Source organism: Phalaenopsis equestris, unplaced genomic scaffold (assembly GCF_001263595.1).
Source record: "Phalaenopsis equestris unplaced genomic scaffold, ASM126359v1 Scaffold000061, whole genome shotgun sequence".
Classification (NCBI taxonomy): Eukaryota; Viridiplantae; Streptophyta; class Magnoliopsida; order Asparagales; family Orchidaceae; genus Phalaenopsis; species Phalaenopsis equestris.
The window spans coordinates 669,515-692,117 of NW_018164503.1; the positions used below are offsets into that span (position 1 = coordinate 669,515).

Sequence of the window (22,603 nt, forward strand, 5' to 3'; positions counted from 1 at the left end):
CGCCGTCGGCGGCCTCAAGGGCGCCGTCGGCGGACCTTCTTAATGAATTAATTCTAGAGTCTCGGGAAAATCTTGTCGTCGGCGGGGTCGATGGCACCGTCGGCGCCTTAGTTCAATTCTTCACATTTTGGCCATTTTCGCTCCAAATTCGCTCCTTTTTGCATCTTTTTGCTCCAACAATCTTATTTCATCATTCATGCAACAAAATATCAAAATTAATTTTCTTTAAAGTGTAATATCATAAAAAACAGTATAAAATATGTATGAAAATCTCGACATATTTTCCTCTGATCAATATGTAACATTTAAATTTCAATTTTTACATATATGTCAGCTCACCTAAGGCATAAAAAGATTTATTTCACTTTTTCTGTTGGGATAAGATATACGCCAGTTGATGTAGTATATATATAAATCAAATAGGAGAATGATCGACGAAGCAAAAAAATAGAACGAGAAAAAATCACACCAGAAAAAAACGCGCGGATTTACATGGTTCGACAAATTGCCTACGTCCACGGTGTTGCAGAGGATTTTACTACTTGAGGAATATACACTAGTCGATCATCTCGACTTACAAGAGGAATCTCTCACCTCGGTGCTCTTTTTTCTTCTCTCTCTACACCGAGATACACCGAAGAAACTCTACACCGAGATACACCGAAGAAGATAAACTTATAAGAGGAATAAAACCAATTTTTCTTCAACCACATGTCACCAAGAAGAAGTCAAAAGAGAACAATCTTCTTCTTCTTATATCTTCTTCCTTCACCATTCTTCCTTCACCACAAGGAGCTACACCTTGCACTGCTCTTTGTCTATCCCAAGGAAACCCGAAGAACTCTTCCTCTATCTCGAGGAAGCAGAAGAAGAACTCAAAATCGTGACTTCACTTAATCTGAAGGTGAACTGTCTCTTATTCTATTCACAACTTAAAGGAAGCGGGAGGAGGCGTCATTTCACGAATATCGCGACATTTCGCGACAGTGGAGCGGGAACAAGTATCGCGACCTTTCCCGATCGAGCAGGAGGCGAGAATAGTTTCATGACAGCAGGGGATCGCAACGTTTCACGATTGGGAGCGGAAGCAAGGTTGGGGTCACGACGTGTGCGAAAGCGAGAAATCAGGAGGTAGATCGGGCTCCAGCTCTAACAATCTTCCACCTAGAGAACGATACACATGCAACATCATTTTCTTCCTCAAACTGATATCCTCCACTGGCGGAGTCACCCTTTTTATTCAAACATGAATCTTCCACCTCTGCAACTCAAAGTGTTGTCTTCACTCCAGAAGACCAACTGAAGTTGTGCACAACTTCAATTTCTCAAGACTAACACCCTCAGTCAACATATCAGTAGGGTCCAAATAGTCTTTCACCTCCAAGCTATATCCTGGATTACTCTTGTCTCTGTTTACAACTCCCACTGCATGAGCAATATCATGTCTCTGTTGAAAGCTTCTTTCAACAAGTCTAGCTTTGTACCTCTTACTGCCATCAAGCTCAGTATTCACCTGTTACACCCACTTGTTGTGTAATGTCTTTGTCCCTTGTGGAGGTTTTGTCAGCTCTCACTTGCTCGAACTTTCATATTGCAAGATTTCTTCATGGCTATGTGGTTCTTCAACATCTGTTTGTGGAACAATAGAAATGGGTGTCCCAGACCAACTCTCCTCTTCACTTCCATCATCAACAAAACTATGAACTACCAGTAATAGTGCATCATGCACTTCTTCAGATATCACATTTGCGTTATCATTCTCCATTTTCTTGGGATTCATGCAGTTCCTCTTTATGTGGCCAACATTGTCCTTGCCACAATTTCAGTAGGTTGTCTGCTGACCAAACTGATTTTGATCTCTCTTTATTTGAGTTTATGTCGTGTCATCTCTATCTGAAATCAACATTCAATGTTGAACTCAAACCTGAGAACTATCCAGAATTTTTTCTGTGCACTTCCTTAGCCAAAATCAAATCATGAATATTATCACATTTCAGTTTAAATTTACCTGCAGAACTGCTAACTGTCATCCTCATGACTTCCCAACTATTTGACAACGATGCCAACAATATCAACGCACTTATCTCATTATCTCATCATCAAAATCAATTCAAAATAAATCTCAATAGTGGACAATTGATTTATGATAGTATTGAAATCATTCAGGTGTTGAGCAACGGAAACACCTTCGGCCATCTTTAAGTTGAATAACTTTTTTATCAAGTACACATTGTTATTCGCTAATGGCTTTTCATATATACTGATAAGATTGTCATAGAATCTACAATCGTCCTTTCCTTGACGAAGTTGTGTGCAACGGACCTCGTTAGCGTCAATTGAATAACCCCCAGAACTTGTCGATCCAACAAATTTCATCCAGCCTCATCCATCATTTCAGGTATTTTCCCCAATAACAGAAGATGAAGTTTCTTCCCATAGAGGTAGTTCTTTATTTATATTCTCTAGTAACCAAAATTCGTGTCATCAAATTTCTCGATCTCTGAAATCTTCACTTCATATGTAGTCATCATTCTTCCTTAGATCTGAACAAAGCTCTGATACGAGTTCTTGGGATAAGATATACACTAGTTGATGTGTTATACATATAAATCAAATAGGAGAACGATCGACGAAGCGAAAAAATAGAATCACAAAAAATCACACCAGAAAAAAACACACAGATTTACGTGGTTCGACAAATTGCCCACATCCACGGAGTTGCAGAGGATTTTACTTCTTCAGGAATTTTCGCCAGTCAACCATCTTGACTTACAAGAGAAATCTCTCACTTCGTTGCTCTTTCTTCTTCTCTCTCTTTTCTTCTATCTCTACACCGAGATACACCGAAGAAACTCTACACCGAGATACATCGAAAAAGATAAACTTACAAGAGAAATAAAACCAATTTTTCTTCTACCACAAGCCACAAAGGGAGAATAATCTTCTTCTTTCACCGCAAAGAAAAACAATCATCTTCTTCTTTCTTCTTCCTTCACCGCAAGGCACTACACCTTGCATCTCTTCCTCTATCCCGAGGAAGCCCGAAGAAGAACTCAAAACCATGACTTCGCTTAATCTGAAAGAGAACCGTCTATTCTTCTATTCAAAACTTTAAGGAAGCGGGAGTCAGCGTCATTTCGCGAATATCGCGACCTTTCGCGACAGTGAAGCGGAAACAATATCGCGACCTTTCGCAATCGAGCGGGAGGGGGGAGCGGTTTCGCAACAACAGGGGATCATGACGTTTCGCTATCGGGAACAAAAGCAGGGTTGGGGTCGCGACGCGAGCGGGAGCGGGACTGAGCTCCAGCTCTAACATTTTCAAAGTTAAAATAAGCAGTCCAAGTTCTAAAGAATCCTTAAGTGAGAAGACTGGAAATAGGTTCAGAAGGTTTCATATTAACGTGAATGTAATCCCAAAAATTAAAATTTTAGTAGGAAAAAAAAGGAAATTGCGGAAAGAGTAAAAAGTCAAAGCAATATGAGCTTAGACTAACATCATATATATTGGAACTCGATACAGGTAGGAAAGATTATATGAAAATAATAAAAGAAGTTTCAATCAGAATTAAAAAAAAAAAAGACCAATTTCCACGTTGGTTTAGTAGCTACGAATTTAAAAATATTTGAACTCCATCGAAACAATAGAAATGAATCAATAAGAATACCAAAAGAAAAATTTAAGCAAAAGAGATAAGAAACAGATAAACGAAGCTATGAATCCAAGCATGCCAACTGACTCCCAACATAACGTTTGGATAACCATCACAACTTAATAACAACATTCAAACCTCATAAAAAACATGAGAAGATAAAAAGAAGATAGAGGAGTAGAAAGATAGAAAGACAAGACAAACCAATATCATCAATTCAGGAAGCCAAAATTGACAAAAATTCCTTCAAGTGAGAAGGAACAACGCTTTTAAACTTTCATTTCATGCGCTCATCTTTTATCATCCAATGAATAAATTCAATAAACATCTTTATAGAGGTATTTTAATTCATAAAAAAACATTTTTTTTTCTTCTATCGAATCATATATGAGAAGATGTAGCTTTAGTTTTCAATAAATGAAATCTTTATTGAATTTTACAAGAAATATTATCAGAATGATATAAAACTTTAAAAATATTGCTTGGAACAATGAAAAAATTATCATTATGAACACAACTATTAAGTAAAGCATGATAAAAGAGATATTATGAGAAAATCAAAGAGTGTTTTTATGCTTATATACACAAAACACAGACATTATTAACAGTGACCCCCTAGAGCTGAGGATATCACAAGTCTTTAAACCTTGTTGAACAATTTTCAAAATATGAGAATCAATTTTTATATTATGACCATTAAACCACACAAGTTTATGCCAATCCACACTTGATAAGGCCTCATATGTATATAGAAAAAAATTTAAGAATAAATGTTCAATTGCATATAACATTGATGCAATGATCAAAATCTATGATATGCTGAGAAAAAAATTCAAGTTCCATTAAAAATAATGCCAAAAAGGTTAATATTATAAGGTAAACTAAACTAAGTGAAAAAAAAATTCCACAAAATTTTCTTTCAAGTTAAGAAGGGCCATAAAACTGAGGATCATGATAGAGGAAGAACGAGAATTACCCCAATTAAAACCATAATGATTTAAATACGAACTTGAAAAGTAAGAATTAGAATTATAAAATTTTCAAATAATTTTGGACTTAGCATAACAATAATGGCATCCAAAGAAGAAAGACTAAGTCCTCCATTTTGCTTCACTAAGGTAACTTTATTCCAAGATATAATATGAAGCCCTTTATTAGTTTCATTATAATGGAGATAATTACTAATGATATATGTGATTCTCCTCAAATCTATAGCCAAATAGTAGAATTGAATCAATAATAAAAATGACTCCAAATAACGAACTTGCTTAATTTTAGTCATTTGGAAGAAGACCAAAGCTTACGTTTCCAACCAACTAATCATGAATAAAGTTTATCAAGTTTATGCCAATAACCCATATTAAGTTTTTTATATTAAAACCACAAAAATACAAATTTGTTCCGGAGTCAAAATATGCACTAATTTAGAAAAAGATTTAACAAATTTAAAAAATTAAATGGAAGATTAGAGGCCTTATTAAAAACATTAATGATATTAGTAATGCAAGTAATGAAATTAGTATAAGTCTTGCCGAAATTAAGAAGATCATCAGTATCAATTAAATGAGAAATATTATCAGTAATATCATTTTTCATAATAGTCATTTGAGAATCAATCAAACTTGAAAGTGCATCCATTTCAATAACAAAAATATAATAATAAAAAAAATGTTATGCCCGAAGAGAAGAGGGCAGGGACTAAAAAAAACTTAATATGAACAATATGAATTTTAATCAAGTTTTAAAAAATGCGAGAAAAACCTAACATTCTCCTTATTTCACAAAGAAACAATCTCTTAAATCTTTCAAAAACTTTCATTCTGAAGACTAAGAATGCTAACTATAAGATTTCTTATCGGTTTTGTTTTTATAACGTGTGGATGCTTCATAGAAACTTTTATGATTTTCTTAAAGATTGCTGGAAGACCTCTGCTGTTGGTACTTACGGGTATAAGCTGTGGATTTTGGAAAAACATTTAGCAAAAAGGCGTAGAAAATGGAACTGGGAGGTGTTTGGAAATATTCATCTTGCTATTGAAAATCTAGAAAATAATGTTAAGGCTTTGAAATTGGATTTAGCCAATCAAATGATTGATTGGGAAGTCCTTTTTCAAGGTCAACAGGAGCTGAATAATGCTATTTTGAAGGAGGAATGTTTCCTAGCTCAAAAATCCAACAAGATTGAATTCTTCGAAGGGGATAGAAATTCTGCTTACTTTCATGCTTGTATTAATAATAAGAGACGTCACAATAATATTAGTATGATTAATTGCGGTAATGGTATTATCTTAACTAAATAGGAGGATATTTCCAAGGATGGTATTACTTATTTTTCTAATATCTTTTCTTCTGATGGAAGTCCTTTACAAGCTATTAAAACTGCCTTATATAGTCCTTTGTTGGATGATTCAGAGCATAGTCTTAGTTGTATTCCCAACACCCTGGAAATTAGGAATATTGTGGAGTCTTTGGAGGATGGGAAGGCTGCGGGTCCTGATGGTTTCAATGTTGAGTTCTATAAGAAAAACTGAGAGATTATTCATCCTAACTTGGTTAATACAATTCAGGATTTTTTTTGTGGGGTGGATTTACCTCAATATTTTAAGTCTTCTAATATTGTTCTTATTCCCAAAGATAATGTTGCTTCATCTTGGGATAAATTTAGACCTATCAGTATTAATACTTTAGTGTCTAAGATAATTTCTAAATTATTGTTAACAGACTTCATCCTTTCCTTCATAATATCATTTCCAATAATCAATCTGCTTTCGTCAAAGGGAGGAATATTTGTGATAATGCATTGACTATTCAGAAACTTCTTATGGATTTTGATTTGAAGAATAAAGGGGGCAGTGTGATTTTCAAGCTTGAAATTAAGAAAGCCTTTGATACCATTCGTTGGGGGATTATTCAACATTTCCAGGATGCTTCTGGGCTTAATTTCAATACTTCTAAATGCTATTATTATTGTTCTAAAAGGGTTTCTTCTAACACTAAGAACTAGATTTTTGATATTACGGATTGTAAAAAAGCCACACTTCCTATACCTTATTTGGGGTTCGAACTGAATAAAGGTCACATAATATTTGCTTCTTGTCTGCATATGATAGATAAAATTAAACAGAGACTATCTTCTTTTGAGAATAAATTTCTCTCTTATGGAGGTAGAATTATTATTCTTAAAAGTATTATTTGCTGCTTGCTTCTTTATTCTTTACAGGTTATGAATATTCCTAAGGGGATTATTAAGAAGCTTGAAGGGCTGTTTAATAAATTCCTTTGGGATGGTTTGGGAAAGAATAATATTCCTTTGAGGAGTTCGCAAAAGTTGTGTAAGTCGTTTGATATGGGTGGTCTGGGTTTTAGAAATATTCAGGACTCTATTAAAATCAACTACATGAGGTTATGGTCTCGGTTTAGATTGAACAATTCTTTATGGGCTTTTTTAATGAAGGTTAAGTATTGTGGGGAAAAACATCCTTTATCTATCTCTTCCTTAAAAAGATATTCATTCATCTGGAAAAAAATACTTAAAGTTTTTAAGCTCACGGAAACTTTCTTTTGTTGGGATTTGGGTAATGGACAATGCTCCTTTGGTTTGATAATTGGTTGGGGCAAGGGGCTCTGGCTGATCATTATGGAGGACCTTATGATACATAATAATGCAAATCAATTTTGGTGTAGAGAAAGCTGGATGATGGAGAAACTTTTGAGTAATGTTAATTTACAAGATGCTAAATTCATTGATTCGATACCTATAACTGATATAAGAAGGATACTTTGATTATTAAAAAAAGATGGGAAGATTCTATATCAAAGTGCTTTGCTTAGTCTATAAGTGCTTTGCTCAGTCTATCTCGGTTTCTCATCTCTTACAATTGAAATGGATTTGGAATCAGTGGTTAAAACCATCCATGTCTTACTTTATATGGAGATTTTTGCGTAATTTGATTCCTTCTGATGACATTCTTAAAATGAAAGGATTCAGAATGTCATCATGTTGTATTCTTTGTAAAGATAAAGAGGAATTCATTGCTCATCTTTTTGGAGATTGTCGTTTCATTACTGATATATGAGATATTATGATTAAACAGCTGATTAATGTTGATATGGATAACACCTTCTCTTCTTTTACTGATTTGTTTCAGTGATGGAAGCAATTGGGCAAGGATTTTTACAGCACTATTCCTTGTGTTGTTATTGGTTTGTTTGGCTTACTAAAAATAATGCTTTGTTTAATGATGAGATTCCTGATGTTCAGCATACTAAGAGTATCATTTTATGTTATTTGTGCAAGAGTCTTACTTCCTTACAATTTAAAGATAGGGGCTAGACTTTGCTGAAGGAAAATTATAAGAAGTTGGTTTTGCTTAATAGGACTGTTAGGATTTTTGTTAAGATTTTTGGTTTAAACTTTTGGTTCCTTATTTTAAAATTATCATTGATGGTTGTTGGAAGTTAGATGCTGCGAGTATGGGAGGAGTTTGTAGAGATTTTAATGGTTTGTTAATTTGTTGGTTTTCTGCTTTAAAAGTCCTTATTTTTGCGCTTACGGCAAAAGCTGATGCTGTGGTTTTTGGCTTAATGGTTGCAAAAAGTTAGGAATTTATAATATTATTATGGAAATGGATTCTCTGATCCTTTGGAAGTGTTGCAGGTGGAATAGAGAGGTGCATTGGAGTATTATGCTGCAGATGAAGCTAATTAAAGCCTTAACTGAAAATTTGAATGTTCTTTGGACACATGTACGTAGAGATGGTAATTCGGTGGCTCATTAGGCTGTGAAGATTGGTTATAATCTTTCTAAAGCTTCTGTTTTCTTTAATTTTCCTGATGTTTTGTTGGTTTTAGCCAATATGGATCTATCTTGATTGTTTTTGGTGGTGTGAGTTGTATTTTCTATTTTTTTTTTTTTTCGGCTTGTGTGAGCTGTTTAAGGCTTAGGGCCAATAAAATTCCTTGGGGAAGACCCCCACTTTGGGTTAAAAAAAAAAAAAAAAACTTCAATAATGTCAATTTTCAAGCAAAAAATTTAAATCAAATAATTAGATTTATAACCTTTGGGAAATTATTTAGTAAAAATAAAAACCTTTTGAGCTAGACCTTTAATATTAAGAACAAGATATTTAAACCTTTTAGCTAATAAAATAATAATAGTCTCCTAAATACTATTATCCAAAAGGCGAGGTCTAAATTGAATAAAAACAATTAGCATCAACTTCATTATTTGTCTTCGCAAACAACCCTTCATTCTTCGCGCGGGGAATCTCCACCCCTCCAATTTTTCGACACGTGCCGCACGTTAAACAGGTCGAACGACCACCAACGTACGCCGCAGCCGCGCTGTACTATTCGGACCATAACGACTTTCGGCACCCAGATCGGAATTCTGAACGGATCTATCTATCAGATACGTGTCCGGCCGTCGTCCGCCGCCCGAAACGGTGGCGCCGCATGCTTCGCGATTCGAACTCTACCCCTCTATCCTCCACGTGCCATTCGATGATCCACCCCTCCGCCGCATTTATTTTCCTATCATCTGCTGTATTTCTATTTCCCCTTCCTCTGCTATTGCGGGAGTTCCTCCGCGCACCTCATTTCTGTTTTAAAAAAAACGCATCTTTTACGCTTCTGTTCATCGCCGCCGTGACTTTTTGACGCTTGAATTACTGCGGCATCTGGTTATTCAACAGTAGATTCCCTCATCGGCCATCAAAATCCGTTTTTTTATCGTCTGTTGCCGTAAAAATCCATTTGTTTTTAACTTGATTCGATGGAGCAACCGGCGAGGGATCTTCTCCGGCGGTTTTCCGGCGGGTACTCGACGGAAGAAGTGACCTGTGGGGATTCCGATGAGATAGAGCTCGGGCTTTCGCTCGGCGGCTGCTTTAGCTCACAGGATGCGGAGAGTGGCCGGCTCATAAGGTCGACGTCTTCTATTCCTGCACTGCTTCAAGGTGATTTTCCGACCGTTGTGCCGCTTGTGAGGTCTTGCTCGTTGCCGAGCGAGGCGGAGGAGGAGATTTGGAGGAGGAAGGAGATGCAGAGTATTAAGAGGATGGAGGCGAAGAGGAAGAGGGAAGAGAAAAGGAACATGAAGAGATTTGATGAACATTTTGAAGGGGTTTCTGTGGGGAAGATGAGGAGGCTTGAAGTTGAATCTTCGTCAAGAAGATTAGGGTCGGCGTCGCAGGGTTCGGCGGCGTCGCCTGGGAATAGTTCTTCAGGTGGATCGGAATTTGAGAGCAGGACAGTGCAAGGTATGTTGGAGATGATGATGTGATTTGGTTTTTATGTATAAAGTTGCAATCTTTAAAGTTTTCTTTTTTTTTTTGGTTGTTGGGATTTGATGTTTTGGATTAGGGTTTTAATAAAATAATTGTGATCTAGTGATTCCAAATAGGATTTTATCATGAAGTCTGATTGTGTTAGAAATCTTTCATTGGAGGTAGAGTTATTATTCATTTTGGGCTTTATAATGAAATAATTGTGCTTTTTTGAAAATTTTTCTGGTTGTTGATATGATTGAGATGGTATATCAGGGTTGCTGATTTCTTATGTTTACTTCCCATTTTCATTCAAATAAAGATGATTCCATACACAAAGGTTTTTAGGCATGAAATGCAAATTAAATATTTTCATTAGTTAATTTAAAGCACATATGTGACAGCCAAAACTCTCACCCATCAAGGTATTGTTAGTTTTAGCCTCACGCTTATGTCTTGTTGGTGTAACTTCACGAGAGATAAGCTATCATAGGATTGCCACAACATGCACACACTTAACTTTGGAGTTATGTAGAAATTTAAGTGCCACACCAAAAGGCATCTCGATGATTAGGTATCATTCTAGTTAGGATGTTTCACAACATATATTACAAAAAAATAGTGTTATTATACTACTTAACAATCATCATATAAATCAGATTTATGAATTTTACTATTTTGTAATTGAATGTTTCAATCCCTTCATGTATGTTGATATCTTACATAAGAATTTTTTATTTAGTTGGGACGAAATGTTTTATACGATATTTGGTTTAATGACTCTTTACAGTGTCGGACAGAACTACAATGGGGGTACTAGTGGCTCGTGAGTTTTTTTTTATATTAAACATTGTCATGTTATATATGTATTTATATTTCTTAATGCCATTTCTTCTTTGTGGGGGTATTAGGGGCAATATTTTTAATGTGATGTTAAAGAGTTGAGGGGTATTCCTATAAATGTGAATCTTTAGTTGTTACATACATAAACATATAAGAATTATTTGGTATGTATGCAAATGCCCCAAAAAGTATGTGACTGTGTTAAACAAGCTTTCATTTGAAAAACTTGATCTGTAATGTATTTGCTCAAACCATATTGAAACCTAAATGAGGTCTTATATGCAACATAATTGCAGCATACATTGCAAAAGCCTTTCTGCTTATTTCCTTCTGCATGTTCTGAATTCCCAGGAATCATCCCTGCTTCTGATCCCAGCCCCCCTTCAAAACACAGCAGCAACAAAGCCTCACCAGTTCCTGCGGCCTCATCGTCCGTCGTTCTTCGCAACGGAGCTTTGCTCGACGGCGGCGGGACGAGTGATCGGACGAAGAAGATGATGGAGGGGATGCCATCGGTTTCGACAAGAGGAGACGGCCCGAACGGCAGAAGGATCGAAGGCTTCCTCTATAGATATGGTAAAGGGGAGGTGAGCATAGTTTGTGTCTGCCATGGGAGCTTTCTGACACCGGCTGAATTTGTTAAGCATGGAGGCGGTGGTGATGTTGCTCATCCTCTTCGGCATATTGTGATGAATTCCAGCTCTGGTTCCTTGTGATTGGATCAATCCCATAAGCTTTTTTGTTTCTGCAATTTTAATGTTTTTGATCAGAGGAAAGATGAAAGATTTATGTTTTGATTCTTTTTGAGTTGAATTATGCAGAAATTAGGGCTCTTTGGCTGAAAGAAAGTCTCAAGTTGTTCTCTGGTCTCTATTCATTCTTTATTCTTGCTGATTTATTCTTCATAAATTAATTTCAATTGCTGTTATTTGATCTGTTTGTCCCTCTCTTTGCAGTCCTTGCAGTCGGTTACAGTGTTTATTAGAAGATTTACAGATATACCTCTCAATTCTTCTGTATTTACATTCATGACACCTAAATCTTCCACACATGCCACCTTAGTTATGTATTTCACTTTTTAAAAATTAGAAGTTGTGGTATTTTTGTTGTGATATGAAAGATTTGTGTGGGATAAATGTAAATGGTAAAGTTTAAGTGTTGGATACATAAATACATAAGAATTGGGTGGTGCATATGTAAATGTCCATGAGTTTATTTTGTGCGCTTCTAAAGATTTTTGTTTTTCTCTCAATCGGAGTTATAGGTAATGCTGATCATTAGGTTTAGACAAAAAAGAGCCACGAGGTAGATGGATCGATCGAGCCGCCCTTTAGTTGGAAAAGTTATTACGTCTGATGTCCGAACGTAGCTCGGCATCCGGACGACGGACGTAATAATCTCTCCTTTAGTTGGACGTGATTGAATTTGTATATTGGTTTCTTTTCCCTCTCTTTTTCTCAGTAGAGAGACAAATAAGTTGTGTAGTACAATACAAGACTTACTTATGATATACTTGCTAGAAGGACGGAACATGGCTATGAGACAACTCTTAAATAGACACTGATGCGTGTATGATACAAAACTTATGATATACTTGTTAGAGGGTCGAAATATGGCTACGAGACAACTCTTAAATAGACAATGATGCATGTTTATCTTTGATTGACCGTGGCTTGCGAATCTTGAGGGACGATTATGGAGGGCTTATCAGGTCACTACAGCAAGTGAGTTTGATAGACTTCAGCATGCGAGCTTGATAGGTTACTTCAGCAAGCGAGCCCAGTGGTGGAGATAACTTTTGTTTTTTTTTTTTGGGTAAATAAAATGGGCCTTCTAAGGCCACGAAATCAGCTAAATGTTGGGCTCATGGGATGTGATTACAATCATGCACATAAATTTATTTTCAACCACCTAATACTTTAATAGATATTATCTCGAACAGTTAATCAAGCACTAAATGATATAAGCATCAATCGAGTAAATGTCGTAGCCAGAAAGCAGAGGGTCCGTGTACTCTTCTCTATTTGGGTAAACTACATTTTGACAATTTTTTCATAAAACTGCTGCTGAAATCTGTGTTTTTTCACCGGTGCTAATTAAGAGTGGTGGCAGCTTTCAAGCTATTGTTTAACCTTTTTTTTTTAAAAAAAAAAATTATAATAAATATCAAATTATTCTTCAGCAGTTTTATAATTATTCTTAATAAGCTGCAGTTGCCCCAACATGCCCAAAGTTGAGAAGGTCTATTACATTTACAATCATATTAACAAATGATTTTTTCTTATATCATTCATAATTCGTCTAGCTTTATTACAAGTATTTAATTTTATTTTTCACTAGAAATAGTAAAACAAATCATTGCTTTCATATGCTTTATCATCAAAAAGCTAAATGAGACAAATATTTTCATCTTGGTATATCAATTTATGTCAAAAGCATAGTTTTATAAATACAAATATCTTCAATTTTTAATTTTCAACTTATATATATATTTATAAATATCTTTGCTACTATTTTTTTTTTTTTGGAGTAGACAATGGATGCACCCGTCATGAATAATAAAACAATTATTAAATTAGATTTATTTTAAAATAAATTCGAAAATTTTAAATTTTTTTTATGATAATTATTATATTACATACTATCTTATTCATGAAAAATTATATTTCATCTTTTTTAAAGCTAGAAATGAAAGATTTAGATGATATAAATATAAAAAAGTAAAATTTACGTGTCAGACATGTAAATACATGAGAATTAAATGATATATCTGTAAATAGCTTTTTCTTTTCAAAAATTAAAAAAAATTCCCCGAAGTATGAAGCTTTTTGGGAGATCTGAAATTCCTCCCAAATCAATCAATTTGGCTTTGATTGGGCCGCTAAATTTGGAAAAAATATTACATCAGTACTACGCACGTAGAATTAACGTGTGTAGCCAATGAAATCACGTCACGACACCTTGCGCGACAGGAAAAAAAAACGGCGCAGTAACACGGGGAATTTTCCCCCTGTGTTATTCATGTGTTATTGTGTGTTATTCATGTGTTATTCATGTGTTATTGTGTTATTATAATACCAAAAATATTCTCATGACACAATAATTACATGAATAACACGGGGAATATTCCCGACAAAAAAACGACGCAATAACACGGGGGAATATTCTCCCCCATGTTATTCATGTGTTATTGTGTATTATTCATGTGTTATTAATGTGTTATAGTGTTATTATAACACCAGGAATATTACCATGACACAATAGCACATGAATAACACCGGAGAGAATATTCCTCGTGTTACTGTGCTTTTTTTTTTTCTTTGTCGCACAGGGTGTCATGACGTGATTTCATTGGCTACGCACGTTACTCTACGTGCGTAGTACTGATGTAATATTTTTTCCTAAATTTGAGGGAAAATGTAAATACATCATGCTTCATAATTTTATATTTAGTGTTTGATTGCCACCAAATTAAAGAGTTTTACAAACAGAGTTGTGTTGGACATCGTAACAAAAGTAAAAAAGCTAGCACAAATTTTTTTAAGGTTTTGGGGCAAAAATATTACACCAGAAGTTCTGATATAGTTTTACATCATACTCCAATTAAGGTCTATCACGTGTAAAGACAGACCAACCTTAGGTAAAAAAAAAAAATTAATATATGAGCAGACATGCCTATATATGTGGCGGGACCTAATTGGAGTCGTGATGCAAAATTACATCAAGACTTCTGATGCAAAACTGTATCAGAAATCCTGGTACAGTATTTTTTCGTGTTTAGGATTGCTACACTTTTTTTAGAAAAATAGTTATAAAAACATGATGGAGAAAACTGTTTATTAAAAAGCTATGATGAAAATTATATAAGATATTACTCGACTCTAAATAAAACACAGGCTCTGATTCCACTTTTGCGTGAATGAATCACATGACACTAAAATTAGGCAAACAGTGATCGAAACTGATTTGAACAAAACATAAGGTTATGAGAGCAAGTCAAATGGCATTTTTACATCAACAAATATTTTAACTATTTGACGTGAAACTAAAGAAAACATCATTTGCCTTAACAAAAATTGATAGGGGCAAAGCACTCATTGGAACATAGAGAGAGTGGGGAGGGTCATTTTTTACATACATACCGAATTCCTATGTATTTACATATCTAACTTCTACAGTTTATTTTTTACATTTAGATCAACCAAATCTTTCATATCACATAAACAATACCACCATTTTATACACCTTTTCATGCATAAGTTAGGTGGCATTATATAAAAATTTGAAGTTTTATGTGCTGGATAATCTATATATATATCTATATCTTTATAGACTATAAATCGGTGATATTTGAGAATATTGCTCCCCATATGTGTTATCCGTCCCCGAAGGGATCGAAACTGGGTCAGAAGAGTCTTATGTAAGCGATTCAAAGCCTATGAGGCTGTGAAAAAGAAGAGAAAATTATGTACGGAATCCGTATGCATGTGGCTTTCATGCACGATTGTAAACCTTCACACACAATTTTTTTGTGAAAAAGAGACCCTTGCTCAGTGTTTCTCACTCTAAAAAACATTGCTGCTGCACTCTCTGAGCTGTTGAAGTCTTAGAAGCTACAAGCTTCTTCAAACCTGAAAGAAAATCAAAATTTAATAGTAAATAAAACAAAAAAAATCACAAGCAGGTGAATTTCATCCAAACAAAAAGAAGCATAAAGTAATTATGGAGAGATCAACAGGAGGCGTTCATGAATCTCATGAAAACTTTATTGCAAATTTACATGATAGAAATGTATTTAAATTCAAAATTGATCTTATTACCATAGCCAAAAAAGTAGTATTGATGATATTTTTGATGTGATGCTAAAGATTTGAGTGTTAAAGATGTAAATATATAAGAATTGTATATATGTAAAAGCTCCAATTTGATAATATGGAAAAGAAGCCATAAAGTTAATTATAATGTGTCGACAAGAAACATACAACAACAATAACAAGTCTTAATCCCACTAAGTTGGGTCGGCTACATGAATCATTTTTTCTCCATTTTATCCTATTGAGTGTCTTATCTTCATTCAATTCTAATAAATTAAGGTCATTTTTTATACAGCATTGCCAAGATCTTTTTTAAGTCTGCCTCCACCTCCTTAACATAAGTCAAATCTAAAACATCTACTCTCCTAAACTGATCATCAAATGATCAGCGTTTAATGTGACCCAATCATCCAAAACGAGTCTCTCTAATCTTGTCTGCCACTGGAGCTACCCCAAACCATTCACGAATACATTCTACACACATCCACCTAACCATTCTCATCATAGCAACATTTAACTTAGTTTTATGCTTCCCTTTTATAGCCCAATATTCTGCACCATAAAGTATTGTAAGTCTCACCACCATCTTATAAAATTTTCCTCTCAAGTCTAAGCGGTACTTTTGTATCACACAATAGGCACGATGCATTCCTCCACTTCAATCATCCAAATTGAATTCTACTAATAACATCCCATGCATATCACCATCAATTTGAACAATAGACCCGAGATATCTAAAATGCTCACTCATTTTAATGATTTAATCACCCATTGTTGCAAATTTGTCACTAGATCTACTACTACTAAAAGCACATCTACTCAAACGAAAGTCTTTATACTCTAAAGTTGACCTCCATGATTCTTTTTTATCTTAATTCTCTCTCAAATCTTATCCACAAGAAGGATATCATCCGCAAAAAAGCATGCGCAAAGGTACACCCTTCTGCAAGTCATTCCATTTCATGCTGCAGTATCCACCTAAAAATAAAATTAAACAGAACACTCTAAGAGCTCGTCTGGTTGATTGAAGTTATGAAAAATATTTTCAAAAACTTGTAATTATATAGATATCCATCATTTGAATGAATGATGTTAGACGACAATATAAATTTGGGGCATTTACATACATACCGCCCAATTCCTATGTCTTTGCGTATCTATCCCCTAAACTTTGCTTTCTACATTTATACCGCCCAAATCTTTCATATCATGTATAACATGCCATCATATTAACTTTTTAAAAGTGAAATACATCTTCTCATGCATAAGCAAGGTGTTATTTATGTAAATCTTCCTATAAATTTTCATCACTAGAAGCACCTTCTTGAAAGAGAAGATTTAGTTAATGCACACAAAACAAAAATTAAAAAAAAAATAAATCTTTATTTTAATTTATTTTTTAAACCTTTCTTCATAAATCATCTAAAAAAATTATCTTAGGTTTCCACTTCCCATCCCTAATCCCCCTAATTACATCTCTATCCTTCATTGTACAAGTTCAAACCACCCAAGTCTATCTACATTTATGATTAAAATAGATATCACTCTAATTGCTCCTCTAATATAATTATTTTTTGGGACATTTACATATATACCATAAAACTCTTATGTATTTACATATCTAACACCAAAACATTCAAATCACATCAAAACCTATCTTTCATATTTACATACATAATAGCACCATAGTTTATAATATCACATAAAAAAGGCCACTATTATTAATTTTTAAAAGTGAAATACACCTTTTCATGCATAGATTCATGACACCTAAAATATTATAAATGTAAATATCAAACTTTAGGAATTAGATATGTAAATTCAAAAGAACTGTGTGGTATGAATGTAAATTTCCCAGTTATCAAATGAAAATGAACAAATAAACAAGCCAGTAAGTGAGACAAACAGCCCTTACCTCAGTCACATGTTTGAAGCTTTCTGAAGGGACAGTCTTCAGACATCTCTCCATCCAATTCAGTGTTAGAAGACAGGCTCCTTAAATCTAGCAAAAAAGCCCTCACAAAAAACTCCACTTCCCTGAAGTGACGTCAAATGGAAATATTAAAAATCTCAACCATAGCATATAGAAGAAACCAAATATGAAATTTATATTACACTACCAAAAGCATGGGAACTAATCTTACATTATTCAGATTGCACCTTATACATACACACCACTCAAATCCTACGTATTTACATACGTAACACCAAAATTTCAATTTTTACATACATACCGCCTTAGCTATGAATGAAAAGGTGTTTTTCCTTTTTTTTTTAAGTTAAAAAGGTGGTAATTTTGATGAAATATGAAAGACTTGGGTGGTACCAAAAAAAAAAAAAAAGAAGTAAAGTTTAGGTGGTAAGATATGTAAAAACATTGGATGCAGTGGAATGTATGTCAACGCTCCAAATATATAACAACATCAGCCCATTTCTGTCCTTGACATGAAAATTAGCATGCATCTATCAAAATAAAAACAAAAAAAAACCAAATTTACATACACAAATCTCATTTAAAATATGAGCTGGTATTACAAATCTTAACCTTTTTTTTTTTTAACTCAAAACACAGGTACATCAGTAAACTGCCCAAAGAAACAAGTGGAGAAATTGCAATATAATACAAAGTAACTACAACTCAGATTTGTTTCCAAGAAATATCAGAAAATTGGACAAATTGACACATTTTACAACTTAATCCTTACCTTTTCTAAACTGAAACTGTCAAAATAACTTCATGAGTTCCGGTTAGCAATTTGGCGGCTGCAGCTGTTTTAAACACTGCACAACTTGCTTCATGGAAGGTCTGATTGAAAGCGATTCAACAGTACATCTTGCCGCTAACTGCAATGTTTCTACGAGGTCATCATGAGGCCCAACATCCCACAACCCATCGGTAAAAAACTCACGTGCCCGGCCATGTCGAAGCAGCAAACATGCCCAGGCAACGATGTTGAAACCATTCCCATACGGCGAAAATGATGGATCCAACGCCTTCTTGTTTGACAGCAACTCGAGTAAAACCACGCCGTAGCTGTACACGTCGGCTTTATCGGAGACACGGCATGTCATGGCATACTCTGGCGCAACGTATCCAAAAGTTCCGGCAACGCCTGTGGTCGCGTGGGTTTCGGAATTACCCAAAAGCCTCGCCAAGCCGAAGTCCGACAGATACGCGTTGTAATCTTTGTCCAAGAGAATATTGCTCGGCTTGACGTCTCGATGAAGAATTCGTGGCACACAATTGTCGTGCAAGTAAGCGAGCGCCCGGGCGACATCGAGAGCGATTTTGTGAAGCATTCTCCAATCCACAGGTCGTTTGGATCTCTCTTGAATGAACCTCTCCAAATTGCCTCCTGGTAGGTAATTGTATATGAGAAACATCTCTACATCGCTGAGATGATAACCGATCAAAGTTACGAGATTTGGGTGCCGCCATCTTCCAAGAGTTTTTATCTCTGCGTGAAACTGTTGAACACCCTGCAACCGGCCGATGGAGAGCCTCTTAATGGCAACCAAAACGCCGGGCGAAATTTCGGCTTTGTAAGTTGCCCCAAAGCCGCCGCTTCCGATACAATTACTCGCATTGAATCCTCCTGTGGCTCGCACGACTGTCTCGTACGTGATTGGAACGCCAATATCTGTGAAAAGCCTTACTTCCCTTTGTCCGGGAGACTGGTGTAAGGATCTCGGGGCACATTTCGTCGTGTACACATAGAGAACAATCAAGGCCAGCAGAACTGAAACTATGGCCGAAGCAGATGTAATGGATGCAATCTCGATAGAACTGAACCCACTGTCACTACTCTTCACCGGCGGACTTCCAGGAGGTGTATCAGAATAAGCTTGTGAATCTGCTAGGTAACCTTGTGGGTTCGATGGTGGATCGGAAAGAGAAACTATGGGACAGGGTGGGAGGAGAGGATTTCCGTAGACGCTTTCGCACCGCAATTTGCTAGAGTTAAAGGGTAGAGGTCCAGAGAGATTATTGAACGAAACATTAAATGTCCGAACGGACGACACATTGGGAATCTTTCCAGAGAGTTTATTGCTATCAAGGAGAAGGACACTGAGATTCTTCAGTTTTACAAGACCGCTGGGGATTACTCCCATGAGAGAATTGAATGAAAGATCTACCATTTCAAGAGAAGATAACTGATCCAATCCAGAAGGTATTTGGCCACTAAGGTTGTTGCCAGCCACTGAGAGATACCTAAGATCTTTCAAATTCACAAGATTAGCGGGGATTGAGCCATGAAGTCTGTTCCTACTCAGGTCGATGGCGATGAGGCGTTCAGAAAGGCTGAGACTTGGGGGAATTGATCCTATTAGTTGATTATCAGATGCGTCAAAAACCACCAGAGACTCGCACAAGGCACCATTTTTATCAGGAATTTCACCATGGATTAGATTGTTGCTGAAGTTGGCAATAAGTCCCTTCAAATTGAGGCACTTCGCAAATAGATTTTTCGTCAAATGTCCGGAAAACTGATTCCTTTCAACAAAGAAAGCATATGTGATCTGGTTTCCTGATGAATCGACTGATACAGGTAAAATTGGAAGACTACCAGTGAAGTTGTTTCTAGCAAAATTGTGATATACCAGAGACTCAGTGCCAGTTTTCAAATAAGGCAAAGATAAACCGGAACGAGCTCGGTTCGAGAAAAATGAAGCATAAGCAGACACCTGGTTATCGGGCCAGGATCTGGGGGAACTGCATGTGTTATTGATGAATTCTGGAACTGGACCTGATAGCTCATTTCCACTGATATCAAAAAAATCCATGCAAGACACAGGAAGCTCCTCACTGATCCAACCAGACAAGCTGTTTGAGCTCAAATTAAGAAACTTTAGATTCCCACAGCGGCCAAAAACCTCTGGTATCCTCCCTGTAAACAGATTTTCCCCAATGTTCACCATCTCCAAGCTTTGGCAAGTACCCCAATTTCTAGGAATCTCCCCTTCCAGTATCACCCTTGGAGCCCAAAAGAGTTTTAAATGTGGCAATCTTGTTATACTATCAGGAATTCCACCTTGGAAGCAATTGAAATCGTCGATGTCTGCATCTCTCTCACCGCCTTCCTTCATCCGAACCGGATGGTAAGGATTTGATAACACAATTACTGATAATGCAGTACAATTTCCCAGCTCAGAAGGCACAGGACCACTCAGGCTGTTCCTTGAAACATCCAAAATCTGGAGCTTGTTAAGCAGGCCAAGAACTGAAGGTATAACATCATCAAGCAGATTGGAAAACAAAAGTAAAGATTGAAGTTTGGTACAGTTTCCAAGGCTGCGAGGAATGTTGCCAACAAGAAGATTTCCTGATAAATCCAGGCGCTCAAGATTCAAGCACCCGAAGCCAATCTCTTCAGGGATGGAGCCGCTGAGATAGTTGAAAGACACATAAAGAGCACGCAAAGACCGCATATTGCCAAAAAATCCAGGAACAGTGCCGTTGAGATGGTTGCCAGAGAGGTCTAGGGTTTCCAAAACAAGACAGTTCGAGAGGGAGGATGGAATCTCACCTGCGATCTGGTTGAACCCCAAGTTCAGAACTCGCAAACCACGAGGAAATTGCAGAGGTAGATAACCGGAGAGGATATTTGCCTCAAGATTGAGCACCTCGAGGTTCTCCAACAACCAAATCTCGTCAGGAATCTCACCAGACAGACGATGGAACGGCAAGTTAAGGACTTTAAGCTGCGAAAGCTCGCCAATAGATGCTGAAAGGCTCCCCGTTAGCTGCCGTGTCAGATCGGCGCAGCCGCGAACAGTCGGTGTAGAAAGCGGGCATGAAGTTGCAGCGGCTGCGGAGATGTTGACTGCAACGACCCGTGAACGCGAGTCGCAGGAGACCCATGGCCAAGAACAGTGGTCCAAGCTCTCAGTGGACCATGCAGAAAGTAGACCAGCAGGGTCGGAGATGGAGCTCTTGAAGCGTAGCAGCGCATCACGGTCATCGCCGAGAGCAAAACAGAGGATGATGAAGAGAGTGAAGAGCAACAAGGTGAGATCTTTAGTGGAGACATCCCGGCGGCGAGTCATCGCCGGCGGGGAGCGCATTCGTCGGAGCGTAAAACTTAACCCCAACCGTACCCAAGCTTAACCCGAGTCGGGACTTAGCGACGAGAGGAAGGCTCAGTGAAGAAGCTATCGTGATGAAGTGGAAAGTGGAAAACCCTAGCTTTTGGCTCCTTGATTGAAGAGAGAGAGAGAGAGAGAGAGAGAGAGAGAGAGAGAGGACGCAGAGGGACCGAAATGCAATATGGATGTAATAATGGTAAAAATTAGGGATCTTTTCAGGAAAACGCGTTTTCACCTCATAAACCTCGTCGTACGCTTTTTTAGATCTGATCACTAGACGTCTAAAAATAACACGACACCAATCTTGAGAAAAAATGAATGGTCTAAATATCTCAATATTTACCTCTAAAATATATCAGCTTCGGAAAATATTACCTTTAAGAGTAGGTGTGCGATAATTAATTTGTCATATCTTATTTTCAATGGATAAGATTCTGCCACGTCATTATTTGGTATGTAGATTTCAGAACAAATTTAAAAAATATATATACAATGCATGACAAATATTTAAAGTACTCTCTAATAGAGTTTTACATTTAAATATGCAATAAAACAACAAATTGCAATTTTAAGAATCAACTTGGCTTCTAGATGAAACCTTCCTTCTTCACATCACAATAAATTTAATTTCAATAATATCAAGGTATATTTACAAACATACCACACGATTTTTCTATATTGTCAAATCTAATACCCACCCAAGTATTGATATTTATACTTCTAACATTTTGTTGTGTCGAGTCTATGCATGAAAAATTACATTTTATTTGTCAAAAATTGTGATGGTGATACTTTTAATGTGGTGTTCATGTAAAATTTGCTAAAATGATGGACTTGGCCATTAAATCTTATCCTTCGTAAAAAAATAATGATGGTGATGCGTTTAATGTGATGTTCATGTAAATTTTGCTAAAATGATGGACTTGGCCATTAAATCTTA

General features: G+C 36.2%; 3 protein-coding genes across 3 annotated transcripts in view; 2 read left to right on the forward strand and 1 right to left on the reverse strand.

Moving 5' to 3' along the window:
- The window catches only part of LOC110019531 (ras GTPase-activating protein-binding protein 1-like), a 33,774-nt gene extending 24,463 nt beyond the window's left edge, over window positions 1–9,311 (forward strand). Inside the window, exons 12-16 of the mRNA XM_020717226.1 lie at window positions 5,568–5,927; window positions 6,066–6,160; window positions 6,874–7,055; window positions 8,311–8,398; window positions 8,964–9,311. Coding sequence (XP_020572885.1) covers window positions 5,568–5,927; window positions 6,066–6,160; window positions 6,874–7,055; window positions 8,311–8,398; window positions 8,964–9,311 — 1,073 coding nt within the window. The remainder of the gene's footprint in view (window positions 1–5,567; window positions 5,928–6,065; window positions 6,161–6,873; window positions 7,056–8,310; window positions 8,399–8,963) is intronic.
- LOC110019561 (ninja-family protein AFP3-like) lies at window positions 8,922–11,770 on the forward strand. Its single transcript, XM_020717275.1, has 2 exons — window positions 8,922–9,913; window positions 11,114–11,770. Exons 1-2 carry the CDS (start codon window positions 9,427–9,429, stop codon window positions 11,476–11,478), a joined length of 852 nt encoding a protein of 283 aa, XP_020572934.1. The 5' UTR covers window positions 8,922–9,426; the 3' UTR covers window positions 11,479–11,770.
- A 3,262-nt stretch (window positions 11,771–15,032) lies between these two features.
- On the reverse strand, window positions 15,033–21,798 carry LOC110019542 (LRR receptor-like serine/threonine-protein kinase RPK2). Its single transcript, XM_020717240.1, has 3 exons — window positions 18,282–21,798; window positions 17,492–17,613; window positions 15,033–15,393 (listed from the first exon to the last, which is right to left on the reverse strand). Exon 1 carries the CDS (start codon window positions 21,640–21,642, stop codon window positions 18,325–18,327), a length of 3,318 nt encoding a protein of 1,105 aa, XP_020572899.1. The 5' UTR covers window positions 21,643–21,798; the 3' UTR covers window positions 15,033–15,393; window positions 17,492–17,613; window positions 18,282–18,324.
- Between the last annotated feature and the right edge of the window lie 805 nt (window positions 21,799–22,603).

What these genes read in the sequence shown, in the direction of transcription:
- LOC110019561 (XM_020717275.1), top strand. Translation starts at nt 9,427, where the DNA reads ATGGAGCAACCGGCGAGGGATCTTCTCCGGCGGTTTTCCGGCGGGTAC. An exon ending in TGAGAGCAGGACAGTGCAAG is followed by an intron (nt 9,914 to 11,113) that starts GTATGTTGGAGA and finishes CTGAATTCCCAG; the next exon opens with GAATCATCCCTGCTTCTGAT.
- LOC110019542 (XM_020717240.1), bottom strand. Translation starts at nt 21,642, where the DNA reads ATGCGCTCCCCGCCGGCGATGACTCGCCGCCGGGATGTCTCCACTAAA.